This window comes from Triticum urartu, chromosome 5, assembly GCF_003073215.2.
Source record: "Triticum urartu cultivar G1812 chromosome 5, Tu2.1, whole genome shotgun sequence".
Lineage (NCBI taxonomy): Eukaryota > Viridiplantae > Streptophyta > Magnoliopsida > Poales > Poaceae > Triticum > Triticum urartu.
In genome coordinates, this window is record NC_053026.1 from 299,851,847 (window position 1) to 299,870,037 (window position 18,191).

The 18,191-nt window shown below is 48.3% G+C and overlaps 2 protein-coding genes, 1 long non-coding RNA gene and 1 other non-coding gene across 9 annotated transcripts; 2 read left to right on the forward strand and 2 right to left on the reverse strand.

Annotated features, from left to right (window-relative positions):
- The first annotated feature begins 3,915 nt into the window (after nucleotides 1–3,915).
- Nucleotides 3,916–4,945, forward strand: LOC125508692. Its single transcript, XM_048673463.1, has 2 exons — nucleotides 3,916–4,211; nucleotides 4,330–4,945. The coding sequence occupies exons 1-2, from the start codon at nucleotides 4,151–4,153 to the stop codon at nucleotides 4,557–4,559; spliced, it is 291 nt and encodes a 96-aa protein (XP_048529420.1). The 5' UTR covers nucleotides 3,916–4,150; the 3' UTR covers nucleotides 4,560–4,945.
- Nucleotides 4,946–8,774: 3,829 nt separating this feature from the next.
- LOC125508693 lies at nucleotides 8,775–13,408 on the reverse strand. 6 transcript variants are annotated; one of them, XR_007283716.1, is made up of 8 exons: nucleotides 12,555–13,406; nucleotides 12,298–12,399; nucleotides 12,098–12,212; nucleotides 11,652–11,787; nucleotides 10,480–10,609; nucleotides 9,854–9,965; nucleotides 9,071–9,235; nucleotides 8,775–8,982 (listed from the first exon to the last, which is right to left on the reverse strand). It is a non-coding gene; the product is annotated as an uncharacterized LOC125508693 (long non-coding RNA). The 6 variants fall into 6 exon arrangements; XR_007283717.1 differs by having other exon boundaries at nucleotides 12,298–12,361; nucleotides 12,555–13,405; XR_007283715.1 differs by having other exon boundaries at nucleotides 12,098–12,399; nucleotides 12,555–13,408.
- Nucleotides 13,409–13,765: 357 nt separating this feature from the next.
- Nucleotides 13,766–13,837, forward strand: TRNAP-CGG. The gene has a single exon. It is a non-coding gene; the product is annotated as a tRNA-Pro (tRNA).
- Nucleotides 13,838–13,845: 8 nt separating this feature from the next.
- LOC125508694 (PLASTID TRANSCRIPTIONALLY ACTIVE protein 6, chloroplastic) lies at nucleotides 13,846–17,818 on the reverse strand. Its single transcript, XM_048673465.1, has 6 exons — nucleotides 17,216–17,818; nucleotides 16,834–16,902; nucleotides 16,645–16,749; nucleotides 15,160–15,279; nucleotides 14,384–14,473; nucleotides 13,846–14,307 (listed from the first exon to the last, which is right to left on the reverse strand). The coding sequence occupies exons 1-6, from the start codon at nucleotides 17,771–17,773 to the stop codon at nucleotides 14,191–14,193; spliced, it is 1,059 nt and encodes a 352-aa protein (XP_048529422.1). The 5' UTR covers nucleotides 17,774–17,818; the 3' UTR covers nucleotides 13,846–14,190.
- Nucleotides 17,819–18,191: the final 373 nt, after the last annotated feature.

The following is an 18,191-nucleotide window of genomic DNA, read 5'->3' on the forward strand; positions in this document are numbered from 1 at the left end:
GGGCTGCTTGCCCTGGAACTGCTGGATCAAGAGTCGACACTGTCGAGTGGTATATTTCGGGTAAATGAAGTTACCCTCTTCATCTTTCTTGGTGTGGACGAGACATGGCAAATCCAACACATCATTTCCGTCCTGGTCTTTAACTTTCTTGGGGTTCCAAGGTCCTTTGGGTTTCCCTTTAAACTTTCCTTGGGTTACAGCCAAGGCTTCCCCAGGAGCAGCTGGCTCGGCTTTCCTCTTCTGTTTCCGATTGGAATTTCCTCCAGTTTCTTGAGCGGCTGACTTGAGCTTGCCACTCCTGAGTTGATCCTCATCTTCACCATTAGCGTACTTGGTGGCAATCTCCATCATCCGATTCAGAGACATATCTCTGGTCCGACCAAATTTCAGATTCAGTTCTCTGTACTTGACGCCTTCTTTGAAGGCACAGACTGCTTGATGGTCAGGCACATTCTCTACCGTGTGATATAACGTGATCCATCTCTGGATGTAATCCCTCAAAGTTTCATTCGGCTTCTGCATGCAAGACCGCAGTTCCGTCAGCCCTGCCGGTCACTTGCATGTTCCTTCAAATGTGGTGACAAGCACTCGGGCGAGATCTTCCCAGGTGTAAATGCTGCTGGGTGCTAACTGGTTCAGCCACGCTCTGGCCGAGCCCTCCAACATGAGAGGCGGGCGCTTCGTGGCCACTTCATCATTGCCGCCGCTAATCTGGACGGCCACTCGGTAGTCTTCAAGCCAAGTATCGGGCTTGGACTCACCAGTGAACTTGCTGACTCCAGTCGCCAACCTGAAGTTGGGAGGAATCACAGCGGCCCTGATGGCTCTACTAAAGCACTCTGGCCCCGAAACATGTGCTCTGCTGCTGGTAGGTGCGTCTCTGTCATGACCTTCTCGGTGAGCTCTGTTCCTGTCGACCAAACCTTGAACGAGAATGGATCTCGCATCAAAGCCTGGCTCCCTGGAGTCGACTGGAATCCTTCGCCCAATACTACGAGGGCGCCTGTCATCCTGCTGTCGAGGCGCATACAACCCGCTCCTCGGGGGAGGGGTGGGCACTCGACGTCGATTGTCACAATCGAATCGGTGATCATATTGCTCATGGTTCCCGTACTGATTACGCCGGTCCCCACGTCCCTCACGCCTCGGGGGCGATCTTGGGCTATGAGCCGACTGGACTGTGTCTGCAGCAACGGATCTGCTGTGAATCCTGTTCCGCGACTGAGAAACAGCGGAATTCTGGTCTCCTGCTGCCCAGAGTAATGCTCTGATCTGCAGCAAGCCTCTGCCAGCCTCCGACTGGGAAGGCTGAATCGACTCTGCTATATGGGCCGCAGCTGCTAAATTCTGAATCGAAGTTCGATATACCTGCGGAGGCGGGAAGAGCTGACGTCGACTGGATTCGGGAACCCGTTGTCGCGCATGCTCGTCGAGTGCTCGCTGGAGGTTCTCTAGTCGAGTGCGCTCGTCCAAGTTTGCCAAGCGCGCGTCCTCCAAGGCACGAGCCTCGGGGGTTTCTCCGACGATGGGACTGTGCAGCGCATCCATGTTCCGGCGACGAAGTTCTTCTCTCTGCAACGACGTGAGAGGCTCGGGGAGATATTCCTCATGGGGACGCGACGGGTCGCCTCCACCCGCGCCTCTGTCGGTGCGGGGAAAACCGGGAGGACTGGGCGGTCCATCGACCATCAGAACCTCCGCCGCCGGATCACTGTTGTCGCACTCGGATGCGGTCTCTGTAGAGCCAGTCGATAGATCGAACAGGCCGTAGAAGGATTCGTCGGGCTCGATCGCCGCGACTTGAGGGGTGGCCGACTGGCGTGCCACCGCGTGTCTCACCCACCGCTGAAGTCTCGACCGACCGGAGCGCTTGCGCCGGCGGGAAACAGGGAGGGAGGACAGCACAGGAGCCGACCGATAGTGGGTCGACGGTTGCCGCAAAAGGATGCCGCGGACGCACGCGCGAAAGTGCGTCGCCCCGCGGACAGGGAGCGCGTCCACGTCGAGCGGAGCCTCCTGAAGCCAAGCAGAGTCATCGGCGATGAACGTGAGCGCGCCGAGACGGATCTCGCGGCCCTCCACCAAAACTCCGCCGGAAACCATGATGATTCGGATCGGAAAAGATCGCAACTCCTCCAACAAATCGCTAAAACACCTGCCCCACGGTGGGCGCCAACTGTCGTGGTTCTAAGTCTGACAGTAATGTAGGGGGGTAAGTATGGAGAGGCAAGATCTTAGCTATGGAGAAGTTGTAAGCACACTAGGTTTACGAGTTCAGGTCCTTCTCGGAGGAAGTAATAGCCCTACGTCTCGGAGCCCGGAGGCGGTCGACTGGATTATGCGTGTATGAATTACAGGGTGCGAACCCTTTACACTGAGGAGGGGGTGGCTTATATAGAGTTCGCCGGACCCCTCCGGCCCTCAGTTATGCAGGGTTTTAAATACATTAAGGTCGGGCGTTACTGGTAACACCCCTAATAAAGTGCTATGATGACCATAAAGGCTACTTAATAACCGACCGTTAGCATGCGGAGTGCCTTTAGTCTCCTGGCCGTCGAGTGGTTTGGTCTTGGTCGAGTGATCGCTTCTTGGTCGAGTGTCTTCGAGTCTGTCGAGTGGAACACCTCCAAGTCGATTGAAAGGTGATTTCTTCTAGAGATGTCCTTGGGTAGGGCAGTTTGGACAGGTCCATGACCCTACCCTAGGTACATAGCTTCGTCAGTGCCCCCTTGGCCTTGGCGAACATCGTTGAGCATTGTGCCCAATGCTCCTCTAGCCCGTCAAGACATTTGGATTCCCCTGACGACGAGAATGACCCGCTACATTGGAGGTAGTAGTCGAGGTGGCTATAGGGCTTTGGTTGGGAGGACTCTTGCTTCACCGGGGTCGGGCACCATTTGGCACCAAGGCGGCGGGGACGACTGCCCGTAGTGTCTGATTTGGACACTGTGGTTATGGGGAGGGGTCTGCGTCGCCAAACCTCGGTCGGCCAACGACTTCCACATTGTGAACAAAGGCGCTGCATAAACTCAGCGTTTGTTGCCGCGGGTAGGGCGGGCTCCACCTCCTTCACGGGCTTCTCCTTCAAGACGTCGTCATTTGAGAGCAACTCCTCCTTCGTGGTGGGCGAAGCGGTGGATGAAGATGAACCCGATGATCGAGGGAGGTATCATGGATTCGCTCGAAGCCCCCCCTCAGATTTGTAGTCCTGGTGTAGCGGAGGTTATTCCGAGCGGTAGCCGCCGAGCAGCCACCGTGCTCGAGTGTTCTTTGCCTTGGTCTTCTTGCCCATTGCGGCGGCCGATGGAGGTATTGTGTGTGACAACTCTCAGATAGGGGGAGTCAGATGATAGGTTTTGGGAAGACGCCAACCGGTTTTAAGATCCGAAGTGGGCTTCTCGGGCGGCGCGCCAACATGAATGCGACTAGACGGCGAGACGGTGATAGCGGCTTCAGTGATGGGGGTTCTAGAGCCGGAGAGGGTTTTCGGATAGAACTGAGTTGTTGGAAGTCGGCAGACGTATGAGCTCCTCAAGAGCTCCCCGATTTTGGGCCGACATAGAGGATTTCAAACATCTGAATCAGTCTGGTCCGATTTGGTGAGCTGCATTGAAGGCCTAAAAATGTTTTGAACCGTTCATTTCAAACATTTAGGATAATTTGATGAGCTGCGGATGTCATATTGGGAAGAGTTCACAACGGTGTGATACAGGGCACCCTTAGCAGTGAAAGCTTGTCCAACCTGTCTACAAAAAATGTTTTTTCAGAAAAGAAAAGAAAAAAAACAGTTTGTTAAAGCTATCACTGAGCACTCGTGGGACAGACGGTGGTCCCGACGCGCTACTTTAAGTCCCACGTGTCAGTGTGATGGCGAGCAACCTGGATAAGAAGGACCTCATAAAACCTCGGGCTACCTCCGAATAGAGAGGCAACCCAACGAAGCAAACCGCGACAGAAACTGGTGGCTGGGCCACTGGTTTCATTTATCCTTTTCCTTTTAGCTGACGATCGATAGAAGCCAGTGGGCGCGCAGCGCAGCTACAAATACGCCACCAACCTGACCCGCTGATCCCATCCAATTCCCCATTCCCAAAAAAAGTCATCCGGTCCGAGAATCACTGTAAGAGATTAGGAACCTCGTCCACCGGAGATGGAGAAGATGAGCTCGTCGGTGCAGTCCTGGGCGGACCAGCACAAGCTCGCCACCGTCGGTTAGTCTCAGCCCCTCGGTCCCCCCTTCCCTCCCGCGATCTCTGATCGGTGTTCTTGTACGTAGTTGTGATGCGAGACCGGGCACTAATTTTGGCTGCGTCTTTGCCGTGGATGCAGGGGCGATGTGGACGACGGCGGTTGGCGCCTCGGTGGCGTGCGGCCGGCGGCGGGGCAAGGCGGCGGGGTTCACGGTCGCTGCCGCACTCGGCGGAGCGGCGCTGGCGCACCAGTACTACGCAGCCAAACGGAGGGAGGAGGAGGCGAGGTGCTTCGAGCTGGACTTCTACTCGCAGCTGCCGGCGGCCACCGGCGAGGACGGCCAGGAGAACGAGCGGTGGAGCTACTAGCGGTGGATCAGACGCTCAGATCACGGCCGGCCGGCCGTGGATCGAGACGAGACGATGATGATGACGACCAATTAGGAGTACCAGTTAATTAATGGCCCATGACGTGGCGCGGCTCATTTGTCCTAATCCATCCAGCGGGGAAGACGGGATTATCTTATCTGCTTTGTACTATCCATCCATCCAGCAAGTGGCGTTGTTGTCTCCATCATCTAGTAGGTGTGATGGAGGTGGGGGTAGGATTATTAGGTTCCCTTCCCTCTTCTCTATGTCTATGATTGAAGGAACCAAGAAACCCAGCGATGCCTTGCGGATTATAGTAGATAGAATTCTGTCTGTTTGGATGATGTTGATCGAATAAGCAACAGCGAGTCGCCTGAGTTATCCAAGTTTTAAACTTTTAATAGTGTCCGGCACACAGTGAGAAGCGAGGCCGGCCTTAGTCATGAGAAAAGAATCCTGGAATCCGTGGTTGCTACATTATCCATTCAAGGGGTCCATATGTTAACTGGATCTGGAAGGAAGAATCTTTCCCGAAGGAAAGTGGAGAAAAGAGAGAGAAGCTGGCATTTTAATTTCAGTTGCACACAACTGATACTCATGACAAATGCAATTGCAAGGTATGGTAATGTCTTTGAGAATCTTTGGAGTATTTTGCTGCAACATGCAACATAATAAAGCATATAAATTAGGTGTAAAGTTATGGCTACAACGGCAACCAGCAAATTTCCTTCGGCATCCGTCCGCGATCCACGCATGCGGATGCGGGAGGCATCCATCCAACCGTATCATGTATATGTCCGTCACTGAATTCAAATTCAAATGTACCCTGATCCACATAACGCGTCGGATCGCATCTCCGATCACAACCAAAAAGAGGCAAATATGCTTAGTCTTTACATGCCCAAGTCCAAAGGAACATTAGTCTGGCAGTCCATGCATTTCTGCCATGTCAGACCGATAATCCCAGCAAGCTGCTCCCCGATCAAGAAGGTGTCGTCGCTGCTGTGTAGGCAACCTCCGCGTCCGCCTCCGCCAACTCATCTTTGTGCCGCCGCAACATCTGGTAGCGGACGGATTGCACGATCATTCTAGCGTCGGCATCCAAAAGAGTCGACATTCAAGGTCAACATGTTGACGTCCTCCGCATTGGCGGTGATCACCGTCCTCTTTTCCTCGAGTGTGGCCTTCCTCTCTTCAAGCTTGATCTTTTTCTCCATCGCCTCCATCAACTGTTTGAACCTCTCCGCCTTCCTCTCCTCCTTGATGTTCGAGCTCCTCATGCATGCCTCCTCCTTCTTCGCCAAGATCTCCTCGAACCTCTTCGTCAGCTTAGCCGCCGCACCTTCTCGCTTTGCCCTCTCCTCCTCCCACTTCTTACCCCATAAATTTCTTCTAACTTTCTTCGGCGGTTCTTGCGTTGGGTCGGTAGGGTCACCGGTTTCTTCCTCATTGGCTTGGGCGGCGGTTCCACTTTGGTTGACCATTTAACTTCAACTAACAATGCATGACGGTGAAGGACTTCTTCTCCAACTTCTTGTACACCACACAAGCACGAGTAGGCTACAAAGTGAAATAATGCATATCCGTCTAGTGAGCAACAAAGCAATACATGTCCGGCTAGTGATCAACAAAACTAAAGCATATCTGGCTAGTGATCAACTTACTTGCTCCGTGATTTGTGCACCGCTAGACCACCGTGCGATGAGATACCAAGTGCCCACAATACTTGGACATGACCTCTTGGATGGTGTACCATCGATTGGTTGAGGGACTTCCACTCACGGTTGCGGATGACCGCGTCAGAGTAGGGCGTGAAATGTTTGTGTTCATGAAACCATACGTGAATGTTCCTCCAAAAGGTTGTTCCCTTTTGCTCCGTGGCATGGCGAGGGTCAAGGCTAGTGGCCAACCATGCATCGCACAATAGCTTATCCTCCCGCATGTTGAAACTCTCTCCTCTACCCTTCTTCTTCGGATCGCCAGTTGTATCATTTGGATCATCGTTGTTGCCGTCCTCCTCCTCCTCTCCAACCCCTCCGAATGCTACTCTCTGGCGGCCCAATGGTGTTGTTATTGTTGTGTGTCATCGTTGGTCTGAGTGTAGGACCGCTTCGTGGCCGTCTGGGTGTAGGACTGCTGCTGGTAGTTACCGGATTGGGTGGGATCCAAGTCTTCCACCAGCCCGTCCTCATAGACCCCTCCTCCTTCCTCGCCTCCGTCATGGATGATGTCGAGCATCTCCCTATCCGTGTCGTACACTGGCTCCCCCGCTCTGGGCATTGTAGCGAACAACACGCGGCCACCCATCTGCTCCCCGGTCGCCGGCCGCGCCAGGACGAGCTGCGGCAAAGAATACTCTGAGAAGAGCGGCGCCGTGTTAACGTCGACGATGTAAGGCACCGTACTGGCGGGGGTTCCGAGCTGCTTGGAAGTGTAGTAGCACGGAGGCTTGTAGGACTCCGGCCGCGGCGCTGTCTCTACTGTCGGCGTGCCTATCTGCCGGCATCCACCATGGCCACGCTGACCGCCTCGTCCGCCACAACCTCCACGCCCATCGCCACCACCAGGCCCACCGACGGGCAACCGCTTCTTGAGCTTCTCCTCCTTTGCTGCCTTTGCTTTGACACGACGATTTTTGTCGCGTCTCTGAGTTGGTCTTCTAGGCGAGCGTGATGCTCGGATCCTTCGGCACCTCGCCGGCTCCATCTCCGACAGGTTCTCCGACGGTTCCATGCGTCGGCGGCGGAAGGAAGGAGAAGATGGGGGGAAAGAGCGGGAATTAGGCGGAGAGCGGGGTGGAATGGACGAAGAAAGCGGGGGATTTTGACGCGGAAACAGAGTTGGATGCTACAAAAATGCGGGCTCCGCCTTCCTTTTGGAAGGGCCAGTGGGCGGAGAGCGACGTTTCGCGTGTCTGGACTCCCGTAAAGCACCCCACGTTTGTCTCCGGTTTACAGGAAAAATCGCGTCCGGACCATTCTGCGGACCGATACAGAACCGCGTTGGATGGCATCCGCGGTCCGGACGGTTGCGGGAGGTTTGAAAGTCGGCGTTGGAGATGCCCTAATGCAACGACAACAATTTAAACGTACCTTTGAATCGCATGCAGGTGCACCAAGCCACTAATTAATAATTGCATAAAATAAAGAAAAAATTATAGAGGCCACCGTCAAGTTAGCCTTGCGGCAGTCATCTTGTCTATCCTCTTTCACTATCCTATTACCCGGGACCAACATCCACAAGCAAAACAAGGAATTCAGCAAGGAAAACGATGCACAAGACAACATAGAAGATATCATTGCTCAACTGGCGATGTTGCCTCGTCCAACCAGAACGATCAGATGTGAAGTTGCCACTCCATGAAACGGAACTCGGAGCAACACCTTAAAGACCTGATCCACCTATTGTTGCTGCCAACATTGTTAAAAAATTGAATGTGACATTTTGTTAGGTCAACACCAAGGACACACCTGAAGAGAAACTGCAGACTGTGCCTAAGAAGACGAAAAATGCTACATCTGCTGAAGGGGCTGGGACAGGAAGGAAGAAAGGCAACAAGGAGTAGCATAGGAAGTTTGCAGTTCTCTGGCAGTTGTTGTTAGGTGGCTCTTTTGGTTTTGGGGTATGTTTGTAATAAGCACTATGTTATTCAGACACTTTTTTTATGTCACCCTGCGATTGGGTATGATGTAAAACTGTAAATAGGCATCCAGTTTGCTAGACATTGTCCAGGTTACCAGCTTTCAAGATCAGTGTGAAACGCCACGCTGGTACAAAAGAGCATGCGTGCCCGGGCGCAACAAAGAGTTTCCGGGAGCATGACTGCTTGCAGTAGCGCCTGTTAATCCTGAGCCCATCGTTAATCGACCTATCTGACTCCAGCCGACTTTGAACGTTTTTTCGGTCACGAGAAGATGTGCACCAACAAATACCTGCACACAAATTCCACCACCCTGCCAAGAGGCGAATCTTACCATGTTAGAGTTATTTTTTTTTCGGGAAGATATAGAGTTGAACCTATTCGATTGTCCTTTATACTTCTACTAGATGACTCGTTGCGCCAATGGCGCAAAGGCCGAGAGGGAGCCAAGTATTGCGAAAATATTTAGACACCCAAGTCAAAAACCAAATGTGGCCAACACTCCCGCATCCTCTACTTGGAAGCCGCCTTTTCTCACCGGATCTAACATAGATACATGATTCTTCAAGAGAAAATTTCAGAGAAAATATAAAGCATGGAAGGCTTTAAGTTGTACTATTGAGACCATACCACCATATCTTCATTTAGTTTCATGATACATGTGAGAAGCTGTGAATCCAAAAAAAAACAACTAAACTAACTTCCAAACAAACATTTCAAGTTTGGAAGCCACAAAGAAGCAGCCCAGATCTCTCGTTGTAGTGCAGGTACATGTCCTTAATCCTGCATCCACAGCCCATAATTTTTCAACACCTAAATCCACAAAATCCAGCTGAAGGAAATCATGGCAGAAACATGCGTCGTGGCTTACGTCTCCGAGAAAGACTTCTTGGCATTCTTGTGCAGGTTGGACACAGCAATCCTCACTGCGAGCTGCAGAAGAAGCACACAGGCACCTTCCTTCACCGAGGGGGGCAACACTTGCAGCGCCGCAACAAGGCTTGCTCCGAGTGTAATCATCAGCATTCTTAGATACCTAAACAAACAATCAAAAAAGAACATGCTATGAGCAATCAAAAAAGAGAAATTATACAGCCTCAAAAATATATACACATGAAATAATGTTATTCATTTGACTTAAATCCCAGTCCCAATACAGGCAAGACTACATCAAGATACATTTCGTCAAAGAATCACAGAAGTGTAATGCTAAGATTAAATTATAAAGACTATATCCCTCCTTCCCCACCAAAATGTGGCCACATTCAGGCTTTGTCATCCCTTAACTAAATTTCTGACCATTTGAAGATCACAACCAAATTTACTTTCTTAGAAACACCATCATGTAAAACACAGTAAGCATTCTAATACAAAAACGTGCTCTTACATTGATATGCCCAGGATTAGATCTCCTTAAACCTTACTTTACAATGATACATCTCTGGGATATGAAACGGACAATCGTACTGAACATAATCATCATGTTTGTGGAAAAGATAAAGGATTATAGCTAACTAATGCATGATGTTTATTAAACGGTTAGCACCCAAATGCAAACCTAAGGGCCTCTGCGTAGCATGATAAGGAATAATGCCTCAAAGTAATACTATAAGAAAGGAACAAAATAGGAAGAGACGGGGTACCATGCTCTCACCTACAATAATTTCCTTCCATCTATGGGTTTTCCCCTGATCAAACCATCTTGAAATAGCAGTGTTGAACGCCAATTTTTGTTCAACACGCCAAGAGGAACCCAACAAATACACCTGCAAGCAATAAAAGATGGGTTAAAAGTTCACCCATCTAAGCAGGTATCCAACCAAAATCAGAAAAAAAAAAGATATAGGATGGTCTAATCCCTTCAGGATATCGGCAAACCAGATTAGAGCAGATTGACAGGAGTATCAATACCTCAGAACTAAACACGGTAAAGTAAAAATAAAAATACTTTATCAGCACATTCTTACTAAAACCAAACATTAAGCATACTGAAATAAGTAAGTTCTGTTTTCAATAGAATTCGTGAGATTATTCCATTCTCAAGCAAGCGCGCATATGCAGAACACCTTTTCAGTGAAGCACAATGGAAGACATGATCGAGGCAAGATTATAAATAAAATAAAAGGACAACCAACGAAAATATTTGCAACAAAATTATTCAAACATCATGTATCCCTTGGCTTCCTCTGCAAACGCCTGCTAAAGCAGAGTAGAGAGGTACCAGGTAGCTTACTTTTTTGCCAGACACACAAGCAAGTGTGAAGCTGCACAAGAAGATACCTTAGAGAAGCCGTCAATGGAGCCAGTCTGAGCGAGCCAAAGAAGTGTGTGACCTTCCGGTGGCCATTATACGGGTCGGGGTCCTCCTCACGGCAGCGAATCCTCGTGGCGCCGTTATCACCTGCTAGGTCTGGGGTGCAAAAAAGTTAGGGCGGCGGAAAAGAAGGGTGATGCTGCAGCGGACAACGAGACTGGGTCTAAATATTAATATGCCATCATATTTCATATTGTAAAAAGGAGATAGAAATGTAGCAACCTGGCATAACTAATTATCTATACTAATTATTGTCGGATGATTGCATATAATCACTCATCATGAGTAACCGACAGACTGAATGATGGAATGAGAGGAGAAATATATCTAATGAAATTGAGTAAGAGAGGGAAACTTGAAAGGAAAAAAACTCAGCACTTGCAAATGAAAAACATCATATAAAATGGATAATCACCAATCAGGCGATTTGTAAGATATGAGCTTGTTGTTGTGATTATCACAAATCTAGTTGATGGATGATTGGAATCAGCTATCACACTGAATAAACAATGTTCATGGCAAAGTTTCACTGACAGGAATCAGCTACAATCACAGAAATGTTTGTTTATGACTGGTCTTACACAAGTAGCAAGCTTCAAATCCGCACACAGGAATAACGGATTTGTATATCTATGCGACTATGCCATGTGTATTGCACACTTTATTTAGACAAGCATGCAAGGAAAATGTATTCATGGCAGAGTTTCAGTTTTGTGCCATGAAGAGAGGTCGTAAGTGTGTTGTCCAGAACAGAGATGACCATATGTATCAAGAATGGTGAGGTATGGAGAAAATACACTCTCTCGGGAACACAAGCAGGTTGGTATTTTTTTCCTGCATCTATTTCTTTTACCTGAACTAAAGGTAATACTATGACAGCTACTATTAATGGAACTAACCAACGGCAGCCTGCTCTCACATGTTTCAATTCTTCTGTAACATATGCGCTTTATTCAGACAAGCACACGAACAAGACAATCATCGAAATAGTATTATGTTCTCATCAATGGTGCTTAAGTTGCTATGTGCATTCTTCTCAACTCAGAGATATGCATGTACAGAGGTTGGTTTTAGATCAATTGGTAATCACCTGAACTAACTACAGTACACGGTCTGTAAATCAAGATTGGGAACATACCATGAACATGATTTGTGTAGTATTTATCTGGCTGGTACCACACACACACAATCTGCTGTTGTTGCAGGAACTCATGGCAAAGGAGGGTAGGCACACGTGCTTGCTGGAGCTCGATGTCTGGCCGGTTGAGGCCCAGCTACAAAAGTTCAGGCTTTCTCAGTCAACAATCTACTAAAATGTAATTAATATATAGCAGATCAATATTAAAAAATCCCGGCAAAACATGCCGACCAAAATAAAGAGGTAGAAAGCCTATTTTAAATCCATGACTGGTTACAAAGTTGCATCAACCTACTACACTAAATATATAATGGCAGTTCTGGATGATGCTTAACATGGTGCATAGTTTGATGGTACAGTGGCAACCTCATAAACTTTGCATACAACAACCTGTAAAGAAATGTGAACCAAAATAAAGTGTCATTGATCGAAATGATAGAACATACCTGAACGCCCCTTCTTCATATCCCATATCTAAAACAGAAGCATGCCGAATCGTTATAGTAAGAGGTTGTCAGTGCGTAAATCAGGCCATCGGCAAAAAGAACCAGAGAGACCGACCTGCAAAAAAAATTTGCAATCCTTTTACAACAACGAATCTTGAGCAAGCAAATGACGTGAAGGGAACAAAAGATAAGCAATCAACATGGCCAATGAGCAAAGGTGCTGCAGGGCAGAAGCAACTACACCCAAACTCATGGAGAAGCAACCTGAAATTGGTAAAACAAAGTGGCAGCTAGAAATTATCCTGAACCAACAAGAAAATGCCATGGTCAGCCATCACCCAAGCATGAGAAATAAATAGTTAAATACAGGGCATTTTCAGTGAAAATAAGGAATTTATTCCAGCTTAAAGTTGGGCTAGGCAACTAATTACAGAAAAAATGAAATGACATGACTTACATAGATTAATCCTCCCCTGTCAGCCTTCTTGGATTTTCATCAAACACATCCTAGGCACAGAGAAAGAAAACCTGCAAGATTTGGGCTTGGAAAACTTGGCCTTCCAAGCGATCCACCAGCGCACCTACACCGCTCGCGCGAGGTTTCCGAGCGGACAAGCTCGGAAAGGCTCGGAAACGCCTCGCAGCCCACACCCCGCGTACCTGTTCGCTCGTTCCTGGACGAGCTCCTCTCGCTGCGACCCCATCTCGCTCCTGACTCCCCTGAAGCAACCGGCGGCGGCAGAGGCGGTTAGTTCTCCGGCCCTCCTCTCCCTCCCCCATCCGTCCCTTCCCTCCTCTCCCTCACATCCGTCCCCTCATCCTCTTCCATCTATTCTTCGGCCATGGAACGACCTGCAGCCTTGCTGCTCCTTCCCTCACCCGCCACGCCCGCCAGACCCCTGCCGACCGCCACCATCGCCTGCATCCAGGCCGCCAACAGCAGCCTTGACCCGGCCCCCACCCTCGACTCACTCCGGAGGCGTCGACCTCGGCCGCGAGGAGGAAGAGGCGGGGGAGCCCGTCCCGCGCGAACCCAGAGCAGGCGGTGGAGACGGGTTAGCCCGCGAAGCGCTTGGCCACGACAGCCTGCGCGCGAGCGATGGGAAGGCGAGGAGGAGGAAGAGGCTAGGCGGTGGAGGAGTAGCAGTCGGCGGCGGGGCTCCTAGGGCGCAGGAGGAGGAGGTGGGAGGGAGCGGCGGCGGACGAGGGAGGGAGGAGTGAGGGGCGCGGGGATATGGATTGGGGCTAGGGTTCGACGCCGTTTTCGTCCCTCGCGCGGTGCGGTGTATTTTTCACTCGTGTGGTGCGGTGCGCCCTCTCTTTTTCCCCACGCGCAGCACGGTGCGGTGGTTTTTTCCCCTCGGATGGTGCGATGCGCTGGAGCCATCGGTTCTGCCTAAGAGTCTAGGAGGCTTTATATGTTCGACTATGAATCATTTTAAAAAATCAGGAAAAAGCAAAGAGGTTCGAGGAGAACTGTGAATTGACATCCAATGAAATTAGTTTAGCCTCGTTTCCTCAATATTTAAGTCATGGGGGATGCGCTGGTGATGGGGATGGGTATTTTCTTGGAAATAAAATTTTGTTTACATTACACTCCCTCTGTTCCATAATATATTATGGGACGGAGGGAGTATATAAAATTATGTAGAATGTAGAAACCAATCCGGGTGTTTGGTCTAGTGGTATGATTCTCGCTTCGGGTGCGAGAGGTCCCGAGTTCGATTCTCGGAACACCCCATTTTTTCTTAATTGCCTCAATCCACCATAAAATACCCATTAGCTACTCTGAATTTTCGTACAGACATACTGCTCAAATGCATACATCTTGATTCTACTTGCTACCATGCTACACGTACTCCCTCCGTTCGTTTTTATAAGGCGTTTCAGACAGCTGAGTTTGAACTGTTTAGTACACTCTCTGAATTTACTAAAACGTCTTATATAAGTGAACAGAGGGAGTACCATATATAGACATGGCAGTTCTCACTTGACCACCACGGTTAATTAGCTCTAGCACAAGCAGCAGCTAAAGAAACAACAAAATCGCTGCACATCCTTCTCTGCATAGACGAAGCTCGACGGCAGTTTCTTCAGAACCAATTCGAGTAGTCAAAATCTCTGAGCTTCCGGAAATGCTTCTCCACATCCTGTCTCGATTTCGTCCACTCTTCTCTCTGGATGATAGTGGTGGCGTCGTCTCTTTGCGACTGTGATACCAATGACCGAAATTAGCTCTACAAGCTTGTTGCTAACAAGAGAATAATTGTGAAGCAAGTAAACCACCTTGTCAGTTATTCTGAAAGACTCGCCTCCATCCCGTATGAGTAGCAGGTCATTTCTCCTATCTCTCTTTTTTCCTTCAGGGACGTTCACCTGCCAAAGACGACTACATATCAGTCACCACAGACAGTACACCAAAATATATGATGTCTTATATTTTGATACGGAGGGAGTACTTAACAAAGAAAAAAAATCACTTAAAAACAAGTTTTTGGTGTTAGAGAAGTCTGCAATTCACCTACCCTAGTTTCTTGACATCATCAGGCTGCTAATAGTTTTTATTTGTTTTTTAAATTGATATTTATGGGTTACGGATATTTATTAAATGATCAATGAAAGGATTGAGAATCTCAGTGTCCGACCATAAATTTTGATTGTGAAGACACTTGACCTGTAGTAAATTCAGATAATACTAATATTTACATGAGACTCCACAAATATGGACCAAGACTAATATGATTGACATTGTGTGACAAATAACAGGTAATATCCAGAAGAAACTGCACCATTTGACATTGATACATCTGATTAGAATCCAGAATCATCACTAGTAAACAAACAGAGCAAATGAACAATGACTAGTGAAAACTTATCTTTCAGGCACATAGGTGAGATGGCTGAACTATTTAGATTAGATGAGAAACTAGTATAAAATTAGTTACAGTAGATTCCATATGCATGATTACTTTTTGCGAAAGATATAGTACATGATTACTTAAATACATAAGAGAAACTATTGTTTTCATATCATGAAAGAATTAAGATTTCAATTGTCTTACCACTACTTTCGCTCTTGTGATTGACCTTGTTTTTGAGTCAATGACATAAATCTCCTCAAAATCAAGGAAAAAATCTGTATCGCTGAACCGCCTGTTTCTGTAGTGTTTTGTTAAGAAAACCTACAGCAGAAGAAACAAAAATGAAATACATATACTTAATAAAATCATGAAGCTAGATGCATATGTACTTAATATATCATATCATGGAAAAGAATATTTAGTATTAACAATAAGCTAGCATGTGGTAAAGCTGCTGCCTTGTGACCATGAGGTCACGGGTTCAAGTCCTGGAAACAGCCTCTTACAGAAATGTAGGGAAAGGCTGCGTACAATAGACCCAAAGTGGTCGGACCCTTCCCCAGACCCTGCGCAAGCGGGAGCTACATGCAGTGGGGCTGCCCTTTTTTTAACAATAAGCTAGCATGTCCAGTGAGCAGAACTGCTCGCCTATAAACATACTAAGGTGAAAGCAGTAAAACATATGATGCAGTTAACAACAGTTAAGTGTCCCAAATCTTGGGCTGGAAATCAAGTTAAAGCTTGGCTAGTAGAAAACCCACTGATGTAGCCGTGCAGCTTAAGCATCTCTAACTAAGTAATTGTACTTATTAGCTGATTTCCTGTTTTAGCACCTACAATAATTTGCACTGTGAGGACAATAAACAATGCATTGCACATCCCGTAAAGAAGCTATAAGAAGTGTAGAATCTGCCACGCGGGATGTTTTTCAGGAGTTTCACTGCTAACTTCACGTGAACCGAAGCTTGGATATGCATCAACAACAACAACAAAGCCTTTAGTCCCAAACAAGTTGGGGTAGGCTAGAGCTGAAGCTCATAAGATCTCGCAACCAACTCATGGTTCTGGCACATGGATAGCAAGCTTCCACGCACCCCTGTCCATGTCTAGTTCTTAAGTGATACTCCAGTCCTTCAGATCTCTCTTTACGGACTCCTCCCATGTCAAGTTCAGTCTACCCAGACCTCTCTTGACATTATCAGCACACTTTAGCTGTACGCTATGCACTGGAGCTTCTGGAGACCCGCGCTGAATATGCCCAAACCATCTCAGACGATGTTGGACAAGCTTCTCTTCAATTGGATATGCATATTAAGATTAATTTTACCTCACAAGTCAAAACTACCATTGGCAAGGACATGTCTCACCAAGCAACTATGATGCATTACTACTGCAAATCGAGTGACAAAAACTAAGGATGCAAGCAGCACACCCAGTTTCCCACATACTAGCTCACTCTAGTACAAATGTTGAGGCCATTAGTACACTTAAATGGCATGGCTAGCAGGACAAGCGGGCCACTGCTTGCATCCCTAGCAAAAACCCTGGACAGAACTTCAGAACCTTTATGGCTGTTAAATACTTAATTCCCAAGCCACATTCAGCCAGTTCATTTGGTTTACAACAGAAGGAACATAACGGAATGGCACAACAAACTAGCAGAGTAGGCAAAGTTCTCAGACATACCTTCATAATCTCCCTCTCTGTCTTGTACAGGGGATCACGCAGATGCTCAACCGGTGGCTCACTTACATGGTAGCGGCCAAAGTTTTTCTTCGCGCACCTCACATACTGAATTTCAAAGAGAAAATCAACAATTAATAACCTAATGCATTTTACATGCACCAAAAATAAGAAATAGCAAGATATGTGCACCTTTTGTGGCATCGGGGCAAGAACCCTTGGAATGGAGTAGATGTCGGTGTCAGGCGGTGTGACATACATCTGTTGCACACAGTGCCATATTGAGCAGAACAAGCACCACACAGTTAGCTTAAAGATTACTACTCCCTTCCATCGATATTAATTGCCGTTTATTTAGTACAAGTTGTACTAAACCAGCGACAATTAATATGGATTGGAGGGAGTAGTTGTCAACTGTCCTAATATTGCCATCGATTGACATGTTGGTCTGTTAGATGAAATGTCACATAGGCCAAACGCATTTTTGCAGACATGAATGGTGAAATAGTCTATTTCAAATAGAGCAGGAAATTACTGGAAAATGTAGTAGATGAGGTGAATTACTAGGATATACCTCTCGGAAGTCGTAGACGTCTTGGTCAGGGTCGGGCACCTTGCGGATGAAGAAGTCGCAGTGAAGCAGGCGAATCTTGTGGAACTCATCTTCGTCGACGGTGTAGTCGACGACGGTGTCGGAGGCGGACGCCCCAGTGGACACGAAGCTCTCAGCCGCGACCATGGCGATGTCCCCCTCCCCTTCCTCGCCTCCGCTGCCAACCCCGGAGAGCTGCGGCCGAGGCTTGACGGGGGCGAGGAGGCGGTCGTAGTCGACGTCGTAGTCCTGCTCGTTGTCGAGGTCGTCGTCGTCCCCCACACCGTCTTCTCCGTCGAGGTCAAAGTCGCCCGCATCGCCGAAGTCGTCGTCCATGTCGCCGTCACCGTACGCCGCCGAGATGTCACGCTGCCGCCGGCCCTGCCTGTGGGGGAGGAGGAGGGGCGCTGGGGTGGTGAGGAGGGAGAGGGAGAGGGAGTGAGCAGGAGAGAGCTTGAAGGTGGAGGTGGGGTTTAGGGTTTTGGAGAGCAGAGAGGGGAATGGATAGGGAGAGGCAGTCGCGAGCGGAGTGGTCGCCATTAGCGCGAGAAGGTTTTGCACTCTCGCCACTGTCCACCCCGTATGCGACTTAAAATGGGAAAATAAACATTTTGTCCTCGAGCGTTTTTTTTCATGGTAATACGTTTTCATAACTTGTAAACACCGATCTGACGAAACTAAAAAGACAATATAAAGCTAGCATTTGCACACAAAAAATGACCTCCAACTTACGCGCTTATTATAACCGTCGTTTATCATAGCCGTCCCTAAATTGAGAAATGCTTCACTAAATACAGAAATACATCACATCTATGGTCCTTCATACGGTTATGTGTACTCTGAAACGATGCAGCTTTGCCACATACCCCTCCCCTCCCCCACACATGTTCGATGCACAACTTGCGAAAAAGACCCATCTATTTCCATAATCCTGTCGCACCCCACGACAGCCGATGGT